General features: G+C 40.2%; 1 protein-coding gene and 1 long non-coding RNA gene across 2 annotated transcripts in view; both read left to right on the top strand.

The window, feature by feature from the left end:
• Positions 1-10,120, top strand: part of ptar1 (protein prenyltransferase alpha subunit repeat containing 1) — a 42,936-nt gene extending 32,816 nt beyond the window's left edge. The window contains exons 6-7 of the mRNA XM_061072049.1: positions 2,938-3,296; positions 6,024-10,120. Of these exons, the coding sequence (XP_060928032.1) occupies positions 2,938-3,296; positions 6,024-6,408 (744 nt within the window). The 3' untranslated portion in view covers positions 6,409-10,120. The remainder of the gene's footprint in view (positions 1-2,937; positions 3,297-6,023) is intronic.
• A 1,822-nt stretch (positions 10,121-11,942) lies between these two features.
• LOC133002378 (uncharacterized) lies at positions 11,943-12,915 on the top strand. Its single transcript, XR_009678248.1, has 3 exons — positions 11,943-12,063; positions 12,131-12,209; positions 12,281-12,915. It is a non-coding gene; the product is annotated as an uncharacterized LOC133002378 (long non-coding RNA).
• Positions 12,916-13,186: the final 271 nt, after the last annotated feature.

Genomic DNA, 13,186 nt, shown 5'->3' with positions numbered 1-13,186 from the left:
AATTCACAATTTGTCTCATAGGGCTTTAACAAGGTGTGACATCCTATGTACGAAGATGAAGCACCCTTGGGGTACTGAGTACTGGAAACTCTCCTTTGTCTCCAGGACATAGAAACATGTGGTTGCAGGATTTGGCTACAAATGTAGACCCAACTATTTTTCCCAAATAGTAGGTCCCAACAACTAGGTGGAGAGAGTAACTCCAAGATATACAGGAACTCCACATCCTACGCCCTTATGCATATTTTTCTACTGCAGGTGCAAAAACAAAAGAACTCTTCACAGATGTGTCAGTGAAAGCAATTGCAGCTCTGGCCTACATTAAGGTGATTAGCCTTGCCTGACAAACTGAGGTCGGCCATGTCTTTGGAAAAAACGATGTTGGCTCCACAGCCTGGACTTACAATGCCATAACTCATAACACTGTGTGCGGCTGTACTCGCAGTGGAGATCGCCGAGATGATAGTCGCTGAAATGGATGTAGCATTCGACAACAACACATACTACACTGACTGCAAGGTCATGCTAGGATACATGCACAATAAGTCAAGAAGATTTTATGTCTGTGTGCACAATAGGATCCAACGCATCCATCTGTCACCATGTCCTAAACATACCTGTACCGGAAAATGGATGGGTCAAAGCAGAGGAAAAATGTCATTGCATGTAGTGTATGTGTGTGGGACCGATAAAGGAATCTGAATCTTATTGTCTTGGCCAATGGAAGTATATCCATACAGACCTGAATCTAGTGGACGCTGGATCAAGGTCTTTGCCATCAGCTGCGGCCTTTCTTAAGAATGTGTCCTCAAGACTGGGGAGACTTACGACCTCATCGACCCTGAGGTACGACCTGATGTGACAACGAGTCTCAGACACATTATCAAACACCTGGTGCACACGCAACTCTTTATACACTTTTCAAAGGATAACATTCTTTTCACAGCAATGGCACACATGATCAACAAAGCTTGCTTGTTCTCTCACTCTGTCAACAACAAGTGTCATGGGTGGCACACCTGTCACCCGACAGAGGAAGAATTTACGAAAGCCAAGATGTGCATTGTTAGGAGCATCCAGAACAAGTGTTATGCAGAAGAGCTCAAATGTGTAACCTCAGGATCCAACCTCCCATCCTCAAGCAGCCAGTTGAAGTTGCCCCCTGTTGTGGGTAACGTCAGACTTCGGAGAGTAATAGGTCGCATAGGTCACTCAAAAATCATGTCTGACGCATGAAGACCTCTCATCCCAGTATCATCGTATCCAGAATTACCTCTCATCCTCACCTCAGCAATGCTCCTGACCCTCATAACAGGCTCTACACCACCTCCTCCAGGTAACTTTAAAGGAGGGGACCTCTTTAAAGAGCAATGAAAGCAAGTTCAAAACCTTGTTGATACCTTTGGCGCAGGTGGAGACGTAAATACCTCAACACCTTGCAGTTTCATCACAAGCAGCAGTCGAAGAGGTGAAACCTTCAAGAGAGGGACGTTGTTCTATTGAAAGACAATCAGGCCCCGGAGAGACGAATGGCCCATAGCTCTCCATCACAATGATTTTTCCAGGCAGGGATGGACTAGTTCGGAGAGTTGAGGCTGAGGTCCCCAAGGACAGAACTAAAAGGACCTTTTCTCATCCAGTTACAGAAGTGGTTCTGCTTCTGTCTCCGAAAACTGACTCTTGTTAAATGATGTTTGATCTTTAAAGACCCCCAGAAAGGGATTGTTCTGTCCCTCAAATGTGTTCTTTTTTACTGTTTGACGGCACAACCTTGTGGTAATTCAGGTACATAACCATATCCAGGTAACGTGTTTTGCTATCAGTGTCAGGTTTCGAGGTGTAATTCGCCCAGAAGTAGTTCATGGTTAGTATTATTTGTGTTATTTACAGATCTCAGCTCTATGTATGAGCTGTGTTTATTCTTCTTGCAGGCTAACAAATCATCTGTAAATTGTGTTGTCAGACAGATTGTTTCGTTATAACCAAGGGGTTATCTTGCCATATGTTTATGTGGGATTAAGTTTTACAGCTTTGTCTTTTTGAGATAGGAGCTGACACATGTTGTTAAGTATTTAACTAGCTCTGTAAGGCAGATTGTAATTTGCCATCTGTGTATTGTTTATACAGTTTCACCAATTTATTAAACTTCATGAAAATTGACAATGCTCATTCAGGAACCCATTAAAATCTGGCCTTGCTGGCTCGCAAATATCTATCAGTATCAGTCGCAGGTCACAGTGTGCAAAATTAATGGTCAGCTTTACTTTCAGAAAATATTATACAGTTAGTATCCTCAGAAACTGGCTAAAAGAAGAATAACTAAGAGGGCCAGATTAAATTGTGAAAAGGTTTGGTTGATTGTTTGATTTAAAAAGAAAAGAGAAAGTCTTGTTCAACCATCCTATATTTGCTTTACAAAAAACATTTATTAAACTTCATGAAAATTGACAATCCTCGTCGGATAGTTTTTATGAAAGTGATAAAGTGGTTGGATAGCTAGCATCATCTGCTTGCAAGACCTTCACAGTGATTTTGTTAGATAATCATTCCTTTAGCTCTGGGGTTTTTTATTTAAAAATTGGTGCTTTATATATATGACATCATCTGTACTCAATTTAAAAAGAACTTGTTCAAGCCTAAAATGGGCATTTTATGTTTTTAATATGCAATCCTGTTAATTAATCAATCAAATTCTCTCATCCAAATTGCATAACTTGTTAAAACCTTTGGTGTGCTGTTGAGTTACACTACTACAGATATCAAAGTCATATTGCTGTCCTAGAACCTAATCAACCTATTATATCTTTCATATTTTGATCAACGAAAACTCATGGTAAAAATAACATCAAACCAATCTTCTTAATATGTTGTATTTCGTTCATTAATTAGTAGTCAATTTTTAAAGACACCTGTGCTTACTGGCATGTTTCTGAACAGGTTTTCCTTGATGAGCTGACCTCTATGCGTCTTTGGGTGTCCATGCATGTGTCTGACCACAGTGGGTTCCACTACCGCCAGTTCCTGCTCAAGGAGCTGATAACTGAGCTCTACCAGACACCACCTTCCACCACCACTACCTGTTCACCGCAGCACCAGTCCACCACAGTCCCAAGCATCAGTCTCCACCATCAAAACCATAACCAAGCTAACAGGGAGCTGTCGGAAGCTGCGGCAGTAGGTGAGGGCGAGAGGCAGCTCAGCTTCACCACAATCTGTCAGCTCTTCCACCAGGAAATGGAGCTGTGCTCAGACCTGATACAGGCCTTCCCTGGACACGAGACACTCTGGAGTCACAGGTGAGGCTACAGAGGTGAACATAACACAATTATAGTTTACATTTTGTAGTGACCTTTTATGAGACTAGTTTGCAAATTGTAGAAGTCATAAATATGTGAAACTTTAGCATAGCTTTGCTGAGCAATTTAGGTTATGAAAAAGAAAGGTTTTTTTTGTTTGTTTTTCTTCTTTGTCGTGGTATGTAACTAATGTTATACCGTGGTACAGGCTTTTAGTAAAGATTTAAGATATCTGTCTAAAATCAATACAAACAATACAATTTTATTTGTATAGCCCATATTCAAGGAAGATACCATTGCTGAGCAAAAGACATAAAAAGGAACGACTTATCTTTGCCAAAGAGTACCTGGACAAACCGCAGTCCTTCTGGGAAAATGTTTGGTGGACACATGGAACGAAAAAAGAGCTTTTTGGCGATGCACTCCAACAGTTTGTTTACAGACGGCGCAATGAAGCCTACAAGGAAAAGAACACCCTACCAACAGTCAAGCACGGTGAAGGATCCATAATGCTGTGGGGCTGCTTTGCTGCATCTGGTACTGGAGGCTTTGACCGTATCACAGCAATCATGAAATCAGAGAATTATCAAGAGATTTTAAAGCGAAATGTCCTACGTAGTGTAAGAAAACTTGGTTTGATTTCGAAGATCATGGCACAGCACTGCTCATTCAGGAACCCATTAAAATCTGGCCTTGCTGGCTCGCAAATATCTATCAGTATCAGTCGCAGGTCACAGTGTGCAAAATTAATGGTCAGCTTTACTTTCAGAAAATATTATACAGTTAGTATCCTCAGAAACCGGCTAACAGAAGAATAACTAAGAGGGCCAGATTAAATTGTGAAAAGGTTTGGTTGATTGTTTGATTTAAAAAGAAAAGAAAAAGTCTTGTTTAACCATCCTATATTTGCTTTACAAAAAAAAAAATAGCAAAGGCTAAGATGCCCCAATAGTTTAGGATAAAGGTTGTCTTTTAGTTTGATTTTCTCTTTTTTTTGTTCTGAATAACATCATCCTGTATTTGCTCAGAGGAGTAGCAAAGAGACAGACAAATTGAATTATGGTGTAGTATATTTTATTTTATAAAAGTTATCAATTTGAATTACTAAATCATTTGGACTTTTTAAATGTATATATCCGCCTTCTGTTATTTATCTCTCCGTTCCCACAACAATTTGAGATTTTTGGGACAAATTTACAAATGGGGATTAATTGTAATCAAAGCGCTTTACAGTACAGATCTACATTCACCCATTCACACACACATTCATACAGTGCATCTATTCGCAGCACTTAGTTATTCCATGGGGGGCCATTCGGGGTTCAGCATCTTGCCCAAGGACACTTTGGCATGTAGATGGGTCAGACTGGGGATTGAACTGCCGTCCTTCAGGTTGGAGGACGACCACTCTACCCCTCAGCCACAGCCGCCCTGCATACACAACGGTTATAAATGATACCCCATGTCACTATTGCCTTCGATCTATCCTGTAGTATCCTCAGTGTAACAGTTTTTCAGAAGAATGAGAGATTTGAACAGATTTGGTGGCAAAACCACCAGACAAGACATAAGCCCTATGAGACACATTTTTGATTTGTGAATATGGGCTATACAAATAAAATGTGATTGATTGATCGACAAGTCTCTCAAGCCTAAATGTACACACTTCTTTTTATAAATTGGGTACATTTAATCATCTCACATGTAAATTTACCATTTGCAGTTTAACATGAAATGTTTTAGTTGTGAAAGAAGCGTTCAAGAGCTTCAAATCAAGCAAGAACTGTTTTGTGATGAATATAATTATATTGAGAACTATGATAATTAGTGTTCATTAACTGTGCTTTACCCTTCATGACCAGAAATAAAGTTAGAGAAGAGACATGATGAGACGTGCTTCTTTAATTAGGTTAAACAGAATATAGTGATAACATGAACAAACAAATTCTTGGAAAAAATGGTTATGTGCTAGGAAAAGGCCTTGGCTTTATTAGAATTAGACATGAAAATGTTTGTATCACGATCTTTTTCCAGAAAAACATAAGCATACTTTGTGAAGCCACCATGACTTTAACCTTGGGCTACAGAAATTAAATTTCAATGAATATTTCTGCCAAATGTTGAAGGATTCCTCTTAAGGATGTTACGGAGGTATCACATTCACATGCCAAAATATTTGATCACCAAATTCTATTCAGGTAACCCTTGAGTCCAAGTGAATATTTGTGCCACATGTAATGAAACTCCCTTGGGCATTCCTGATATACTGTGTTCACAACGTAAGGTCACTGACCTTGTGACTGTCGACCTCCAAAATCGAATCAGTTCATCTTTGAGTCCAAGTGAATGTCAGTTTGAGAGTCTGTTTGTTGTCATTAACAGTCAAGTTGCTCTGCTTACGGTGTGCAAAGAAAGGGGTGTTGCACACACTGAGGAGGAGATACAGGTTAACAACTAAAATAAATCTGCAGGTCTACTACCTGCTGCTCCTGTCTTTCATACTTGCTAACTTTGGTTGATGCTGGACAGTATTGACCAAATTACCTTGGTAATTACAATAAATAATGATTAAAATGGTAGTGAAACTGATAACCATTGCATCCTTAGGTTAAACCTGTCATTCCAAAACTGTGGAAGTACAGTTTAACCAATCCAAGAAAAAATTATGTATTTTGTGCAGTACATTTCGACAAAAAGATGCTTAAAATATGTTTCCCCCACATCCAGGCGGCATGTCTTTTACTTGTGGCATCAGTGGAGGAGGGAGCACCAGAATCACTGCAGCAGCAATGGAGGCAACGACTTGGTTCATCTTATGTACCAGGACCCAGACCTGCTACAGGACAGCACTCAAAGCTGTACAGGCCGGGGTGAGATTGTGAACGGACAGAAACAGGCCAGTGAGCTTATGGAGGTTGACAGAGTGTCGTTCCCTGACCAGCGTGACAATAAGCGACTGAAGAAGGGTGTCCCGCTGCCTGACCCCCCCACCCTATCTTCCGAGCACAGTTTTGTAGGTGATACCATTGACAGGTGCTCTAACCCTGAGCAGAGACACTTTGCCCTGGCATACAAGAAGTGGTTAGACACTGTAATTGGTCAGCAGCCTTGAGAGAGAAAAAGAGAACAGTTAACCCAATCGTTTCATAATAATGACGTTGCCTTTAGACAAAGAGTTAGGATCAGCTTACCCAGTGTAGTTTTAACAGTAACTAATGATATTTCAGTTGCAGTGATGACTAAAGAAAGCAGTCACTAGGCTGTGTAGTAACTGTCAAATCCTGCTTACAGTGAGTGGAGAAGATTGGGGTGGAATGTCTTAGCCTAATGTCTGAGCCATTAGTTCTTCAGAATGGAAATTTGCACACATAATCCTATTGGTTCACCATGTGTCTGTTAGTAGATTCTGATGTTATTTTAGGTTTCTTAATCCCTTAGACAAAATTCCATTGTTCATTTATTGTGGTCTTGGCATTTATCCACATGGTACTTCATTTCTGTTAAAAGATTTCTGCCAAGACCCTCTAATAAGCTGTCACAGGAGGAGGAACAATGTCTTTGCGGAGGTGAGAGCTTTGCAGAATTTACACTTAATCTTAATCATTATAAATTATCTTTGTTAGACCCAATTGTAAGGAATGCCAAATTAGCCAATAATATTGATGAGAATACAGAAATAATAGATATTATATATTTGACCCAATAAATTGTGCCATAATTTAATAATTTTAAACTCAATTAATTATTTTGAATGGCATCTGTTTTATGGAATTCATTCTGATCCCTTAAAAGACTTTTCAAAAGCATGTGATAAGCTGAAAGCTGAGTTGGTAGCGAGCAGTGGTAACTGTCACATAAAGTGTGAAAAATGGCATCCTTGAAGGATCCTTAAATTAAATTTTGAATGTAGAGTTTTAATAATGTACAATGGATTGAGCCTGGTTCTTAAATGTAAGTTCACCGGGGGGAAAAAATTCACTCATTATCTACTCACCACTATGTTGATGGGGGGTGGGTGACATTTTTAGTCCACAAAACACCTTTTTTCAGAGATAAACTTTATTGCAGCAGAATCCAATACAATTGAAGTCAATGGTGACTTACACGTGACTCGTAATAAAATAATTACACTCAGAACAAAGTCATTTACACCATGTTTTAAGCCTAAATGTCTGCTAATATCTTCCTTCGAGGTGCATTAACGTACCCTCGGACACACCATCGTGCGGCTATGGATGCTAACTTAGCCACTTTCTGTGGACTTATAGGCTTAAAACACAGTGTAAATGACACAGTTTCTAGTTGAATATGAATGCCGGGGCTTGCAGACACTTGGATGACACCAAACGAGCAGTATGGAGGCACGTTATGTTTTTTCTATTTTATTACGTCTGAATAAGGACTCAGCATTGACTTCATTTGTATTGGATTTGGTTGCAGCAAAGATTACCCCTAAAACTCCAGTGTTTTGTGGACTCAAACACTTCACCCACCTCTCCATCGCCAGAGATGTGAGTAGATGAGTGAATTCAAATTTTTCTGGGAACTATCCCTTTCTGAATTGTTTTCCGAATGAAACTGGAAGAATCCTCGTTCACTTTTCACTTCTTAAGATAAATGTGTGGAAATTCATTCAGCCCTTACTTGTTGCAATGGAAGGTTTTTACTGTCAGATTCTGCAGATTTTCATTCTAAGAGAAGGGACATTTATTACCCATATTATAACCTTGATTTTTTTTTTCTTGAGTTGATCCTTGTTTGCTGCTCCTTGTTTCATTTCAGTCCTCTAATTTTGTCCCCAATTCCTGTCGCAATCGGCTAAGTTACAATAGTTTGCAGTGGAAAGCCAAACAGCCAGTCAAGAGCATAAAGGTGGTTTTTAATGTGAAAAGTTAGTCTGCCAACTTGAAGTACTAAAATTACAAGTAGAGAAATGTTAACATCACCTGTTTAGATGGACTGATGTTTCCCTTTTAAGGATAGAGTGCAATGGCTGGTGGATGTCATGTTACTTCAACTTCTTAATCCGTTGCAGGTGTGTATGGTGCAACAGATGACTATTTATTAATAATAATTGGTCATTGTTTTGTGGGCTAGTATTGGTAAGCAATATCACATCTATTTTTATTATCTTATCTGGTTACATTACACCAGGTTAGTTAAGAGTAAGCCAAGCTTCTTTAGACCAATCAGCCACAACATTTTAACCAATATTATAATCACACACCAATATATAATTATGTCATGATCCTCTCTAGTTTCTCAAGTTTTTGGAGACTTTCTCTCACTGGCCCCCAAGTATTAACACTGTAGAAAGTCTGGAGAAGCGGGGCAGCTTAAAGCTCACCTGCTAGAGCTGCTACCCCATTGAGGCTAGGCCTCACCCGTAGCGGCCTGGGTTCGAGTCAGACCCACGGCCTTGTGCTGCATGTCTTCCCCCATTCTCTGTCTGCCCCCCTTCTCAGCTTACTCTCTCTGTCGTCTCCAAAGAAAAAATTAAAGAAAAAAAAGTCTGTAGAAGGCCATGTGAGATCACTGCGGACCCAATTCTCCAGAGTTCCTTCAAAATGGCTGTAGTGTAATCTATACTGGTAATGGATGAAAGGTATTCTTAAATCCGAATTAACAAGTCTGAATTAACCTGTATTCCAGATATTTGCCTTGAAAATACAATTGGCAGCAGCTTTAATTGATCCATCTTTTCATTTTGTTATGGCTTGCTGTTATTACTTAGGTTTAGCCAATTAAATCACCACCTGTGAAGAAGGAACTGTAACCATGGTCATATTAGCATATATCTCAAATAGTTTTGTTCATTAAGAAATGGTGCACATCATCAACATGTTGCGGTATTTTAACATCATTGCAAACCGAGAAAACAAACTTTGAATACTAGTCTATCTATGCAGAAATGTTTTTAATGGTTATACAAGCTTTTAAAATGAACATAAATGTAGCTACTCTTTTTATTCTCTGTTAAACTTCAGCGGATGGTGTTATGGTATAAGGTTATTAATAAATAAACTATGGAAACAGAACAGCCATGCAGTCATTATATACATTTTCCATCATCTCAAGTTAATGAGCGTTTCTATCTTGAGATAAAATAAGAAACCCTGGGTTTAAATTGACCCAGACTAATGATGGCACCTCTTTGATTAGATCAGGGTTCTCTGTCAATATCGGAATCTATAAATATATTTTGTGTCACATTTAATGTTATCTGTTTTCCTACTTTTTGATTTCCTGACAGAGTTTCTTGTAAATTGCTTGTCTGCCTGTTTTGGATGCATTTTAAGTCTGATGTTAGTCACTTGTTTCCTTTCTGTTTCTGGATTGCTAGAACATGAGTTATATTTACATCCATTAAATACTATAAAAAAAACGAAGAAACTAAACCCTCTAAAGTTGTCTGTCTATGCTTAGAACTATTACAGTACAAAAGGTGTCACGCTGTGGCATGAGTGATTGACATTTATCTTTAAATTAACAAGATTTAAAATGCATCCAAAGTTTATGGTTACTAAATGTCCTAAATTCCACTTAACACAAAACTCATTAATATAACTCCTCATCATGGAAGAAAGACCCTGTTATCCCAAGATAAGGAAATATTCATCTGTGATGTCAAGATAATACTTTTTAAAAACATTGCAAGTACAGAGATTTTTGGCTTCAATAAGAATTCCCAGCAGCTCATTGATTAAATATGTATGCATAGGGTTAGATGTATCCGGTCTCACTTTGTGTTTTGTTATCTGCTTACCAGAAATATAAAACTCATCTGTAATAAAGAATATTTTTCATCTACTGTTTTTTCAACATCTTGTGTGTGTATGGCCGAATCACTTAATGTTCTACTGCACTCTCAGCTCCTTTGAAAGGGGGATATACATCCATTCAACAAACAGAGGCGACTGGCAAGTCATCTTCAGTTACCACCACAGTTTGGCCTCTATCGGAATCAGTGAAAACAGTGTGTGTCCATCCAAAGCCCATAGAGCAGGGGTGTCAAACATACGTCCCGCAGGCCGGATACGGCCCGCTGGATGCAAGGCATGCTCTAATTTAAAAAAAAAAAAATTAATAAAAAAAAAACACACTAGTGTGTATTTTAGGTCTGAAAACTTTGGCAGCTGACAGTATGAGACCTAACAATTTAATAAAACACTAAGAAACATTACACCACAGCAGTGTTTATTTCGTTGACGAAAACTATGATATTATATGATACTATGATAAATATTCGTTAACAACCTTTTTCCCATGACTAAGACGAGACGAAGACGTAATGAAAACGGATCTTTGAAAATAAAAACTATGAGACAAAAATGTTGGTGCTTGACTAAAGGCCGAATTATAGTCGGTTTTTACGCACGCACGCACGCACGCAGCTTCTACGGACTCGTTCTGGTTTATAGTTCCCTCACGGTTGTGGGTGTTGCATGCAATTCACTGCCAGACCACTAGAGGGAGTAATGTTTTTTGTTGAAGTCGGCTCTTCTTCGTGTGTGGCACACGTTAATTTTCATCGCCACGGCGGCTCCTCAGAGCCTTTTTCTGGCGGACAAATCCGCCGGTCAGTGACGGGTTATACTAGTGGACATGGTTTTGGATCTTTTCTGCCAAGTGCTCTTCTATTTGGTCCATATTCGTTCTTCTAAATCTTCCGTGGTTTCCGCAGTTTCCGGGATTGAAACCGGAAACTAGACTCCGGACGGGATGTAGTAAGCAGACCAATCACAAGCCTTGTGGGCTGCGTGAGGCTCGCGTCGCTTTGTCGTATAGTCAGAAAAATTGGCTGACGCACGCAAGCCGCAACACGCCCCCCGCAAGTAAGCGAGGGGCGTGTTGCGTCTCTCGCGTGCGGGCGTGCGTGCGTAAAAAGCCGAGTATAAATCGGCCTTAAGTCACAATAATTTTTTAAAACATCATCGTATCAGGCCGTCATGAAGTACCAGGAGTGTGTGCGTGCGTACGTGCGTGCGTGCGCGCCTGTGCGTGTCCGCAAACTCGCTCAGAGACACAGTGAGATCAGAGCTCGTTCACGTGAAGCAGGCCGGTCACTGACTCACCGGCTGCTGCTCTGATCAGAGCATAAGATGCAGTTCCACCGAGCTTCAGCTTCACTGTCCGCCTCCAGTCTGATCTGCTTTCACTTTTTGTTTTCATATTTCGCCAAATAAAATATATTAGGCTGCAGCTATGTTTTTATTTATTTCAAAATATGGTACTTCTCATACATTTCCCACAAATATGGGGAGGACTCAAATAGCCCTACATAGTTCTGCGTTTAATTTATTTCAATGTAGGCCTACACTTGCCTGTGTATTTTCATCTCTTCATAAGCATTTGGTGTTTCTCTTTGTTGTAACAGGTAAAAATAAAAATGTTTCAGAAGTTTTCTTTATTGTTGTTCTATAATTTCATAAATGCAACAATCTATAGTTTAGTATAGTATAACTTTATATAAAACTTTATTAGCTTTGTTAATGTGGCCAGGTGCGGGCGCCCGCCCTGCCACTGGGGGCGCTGTACCTGCGTGTGCCCTCCCCGCCAGGTGGGGCGCTGGCGCCCCTATTTAAGGTTGCAGCGCGCTCTCGCTCTCTCTCTCTCCTTGGCCCTTGCTTTGTTTCTGAACTGCGGTTGGCGAGCAGGGTGGCGTGGTTCAGCGTGCTCAGCTCATCCACTGCCGGTATTCCTAGGCAACCGACTAACGGCACGGAATCTCTCCGCCGGGAGACGAGCACAATAGCGCGCCAGCGGGGTAAGTGACGTTGTCTGCCGTCCTCGCGGTCACCGGGGTGTAGCTGACACATATTTAAATCTTACAGCTGAACTACTTAAACTCTGCAAACGCTGAGGATATTCCCCTCCGGGTCACGGAGACGCACCCTTGGCCTGGCAACAGTGGTGTGTATGGTTCCTTAAAGTTATGAATTGTTTAGTGTAAATGACCAGTACTGACATGATTTGTTTGTTAGGGCTAGGCTCTTCCCCCTCATTGACACGGTGCCACGTCTCTCATCTCCGACGAAACCTGCTGTTCTGGCTTACCTGGAATTTGGGACTCTTCTTCGGGAAGTCTGGTTTTAATATTGTGTTACATATTGACCAACAAGGACCCAGAGTAATAAACAATACACTCCACACTGCACCGTCAAGGGGTGTGGAGAACAACACGTCCAGGGGGACGCCCGCATCTTAAATTCATCTTTTAACCTAAGTATACTGTGTTTTAGATAGTTTTGTATGTGTTATTTTGTTGTTTTGTTTGTTTATGACGTTTTAAACCTTGACTTGTTTTAATAATTTTCTTGTCGTGGGCAGGTGCTGTGGCCCGGAGGCGGGGACCCAATTCCTGGTGGAGGGAGTTTCTTCACGACCCGTTTTGTTAGATGTGCTGTGTCACGGGTGGCTTGTTTTCTTAATCCCTTTCCCCCTTTTGTTTGGTCCTCGTCGCCGCGGTGAGTCACAGCCCTGTCCAAATACTATATATCTTTTAGCTCAAGTGTTTGGTTTATTTTGTGTGTTTATTGTGTTTTGATTATTGGTTTAGTTTGTGTGTTTTGATTATTGGTTTATTTTGTGCGTTTATTGTGTTTTGATTATTGGTTTATTTCGTGTGTTGTGCTTTGATTATATGCTTTTTGTTTATTAAAGTAGTTTTCATATTGATTTAAACACGTCTCTTGCCCAGTGATTTAAACGAACCTGTGCTGCATCACGCACAATATATTTAATAATCTTCCTGAGGTGGGACTCCTCAGGTGGCGTTGTAGGCAACAAATATTACCCCTAGCTTCCACTTCGCTACATTCACAAATATGTTTTGCGGCTCCAGACAAATTTTATTTGGGGGAAGAGGGGGCAAAATGTCTCTTTTGATA

Source organism: Limanda limanda, chromosome 5 (genome assembly GCF_963576545.1).
Source record: "Limanda limanda chromosome 5, fLimLim1.1, whole genome shotgun sequence".
Taxonomy (NCBI): domain Eukaryota; kingdom Metazoa; phylum Chordata; class Actinopteri; order Pleuronectiformes; family Pleuronectidae; genus Limanda; species Limanda limanda.
Note: the sequence above shows the minus strand (reverse complement) of the source record. Positions and strands in the feature narration are given on the sequence as shown.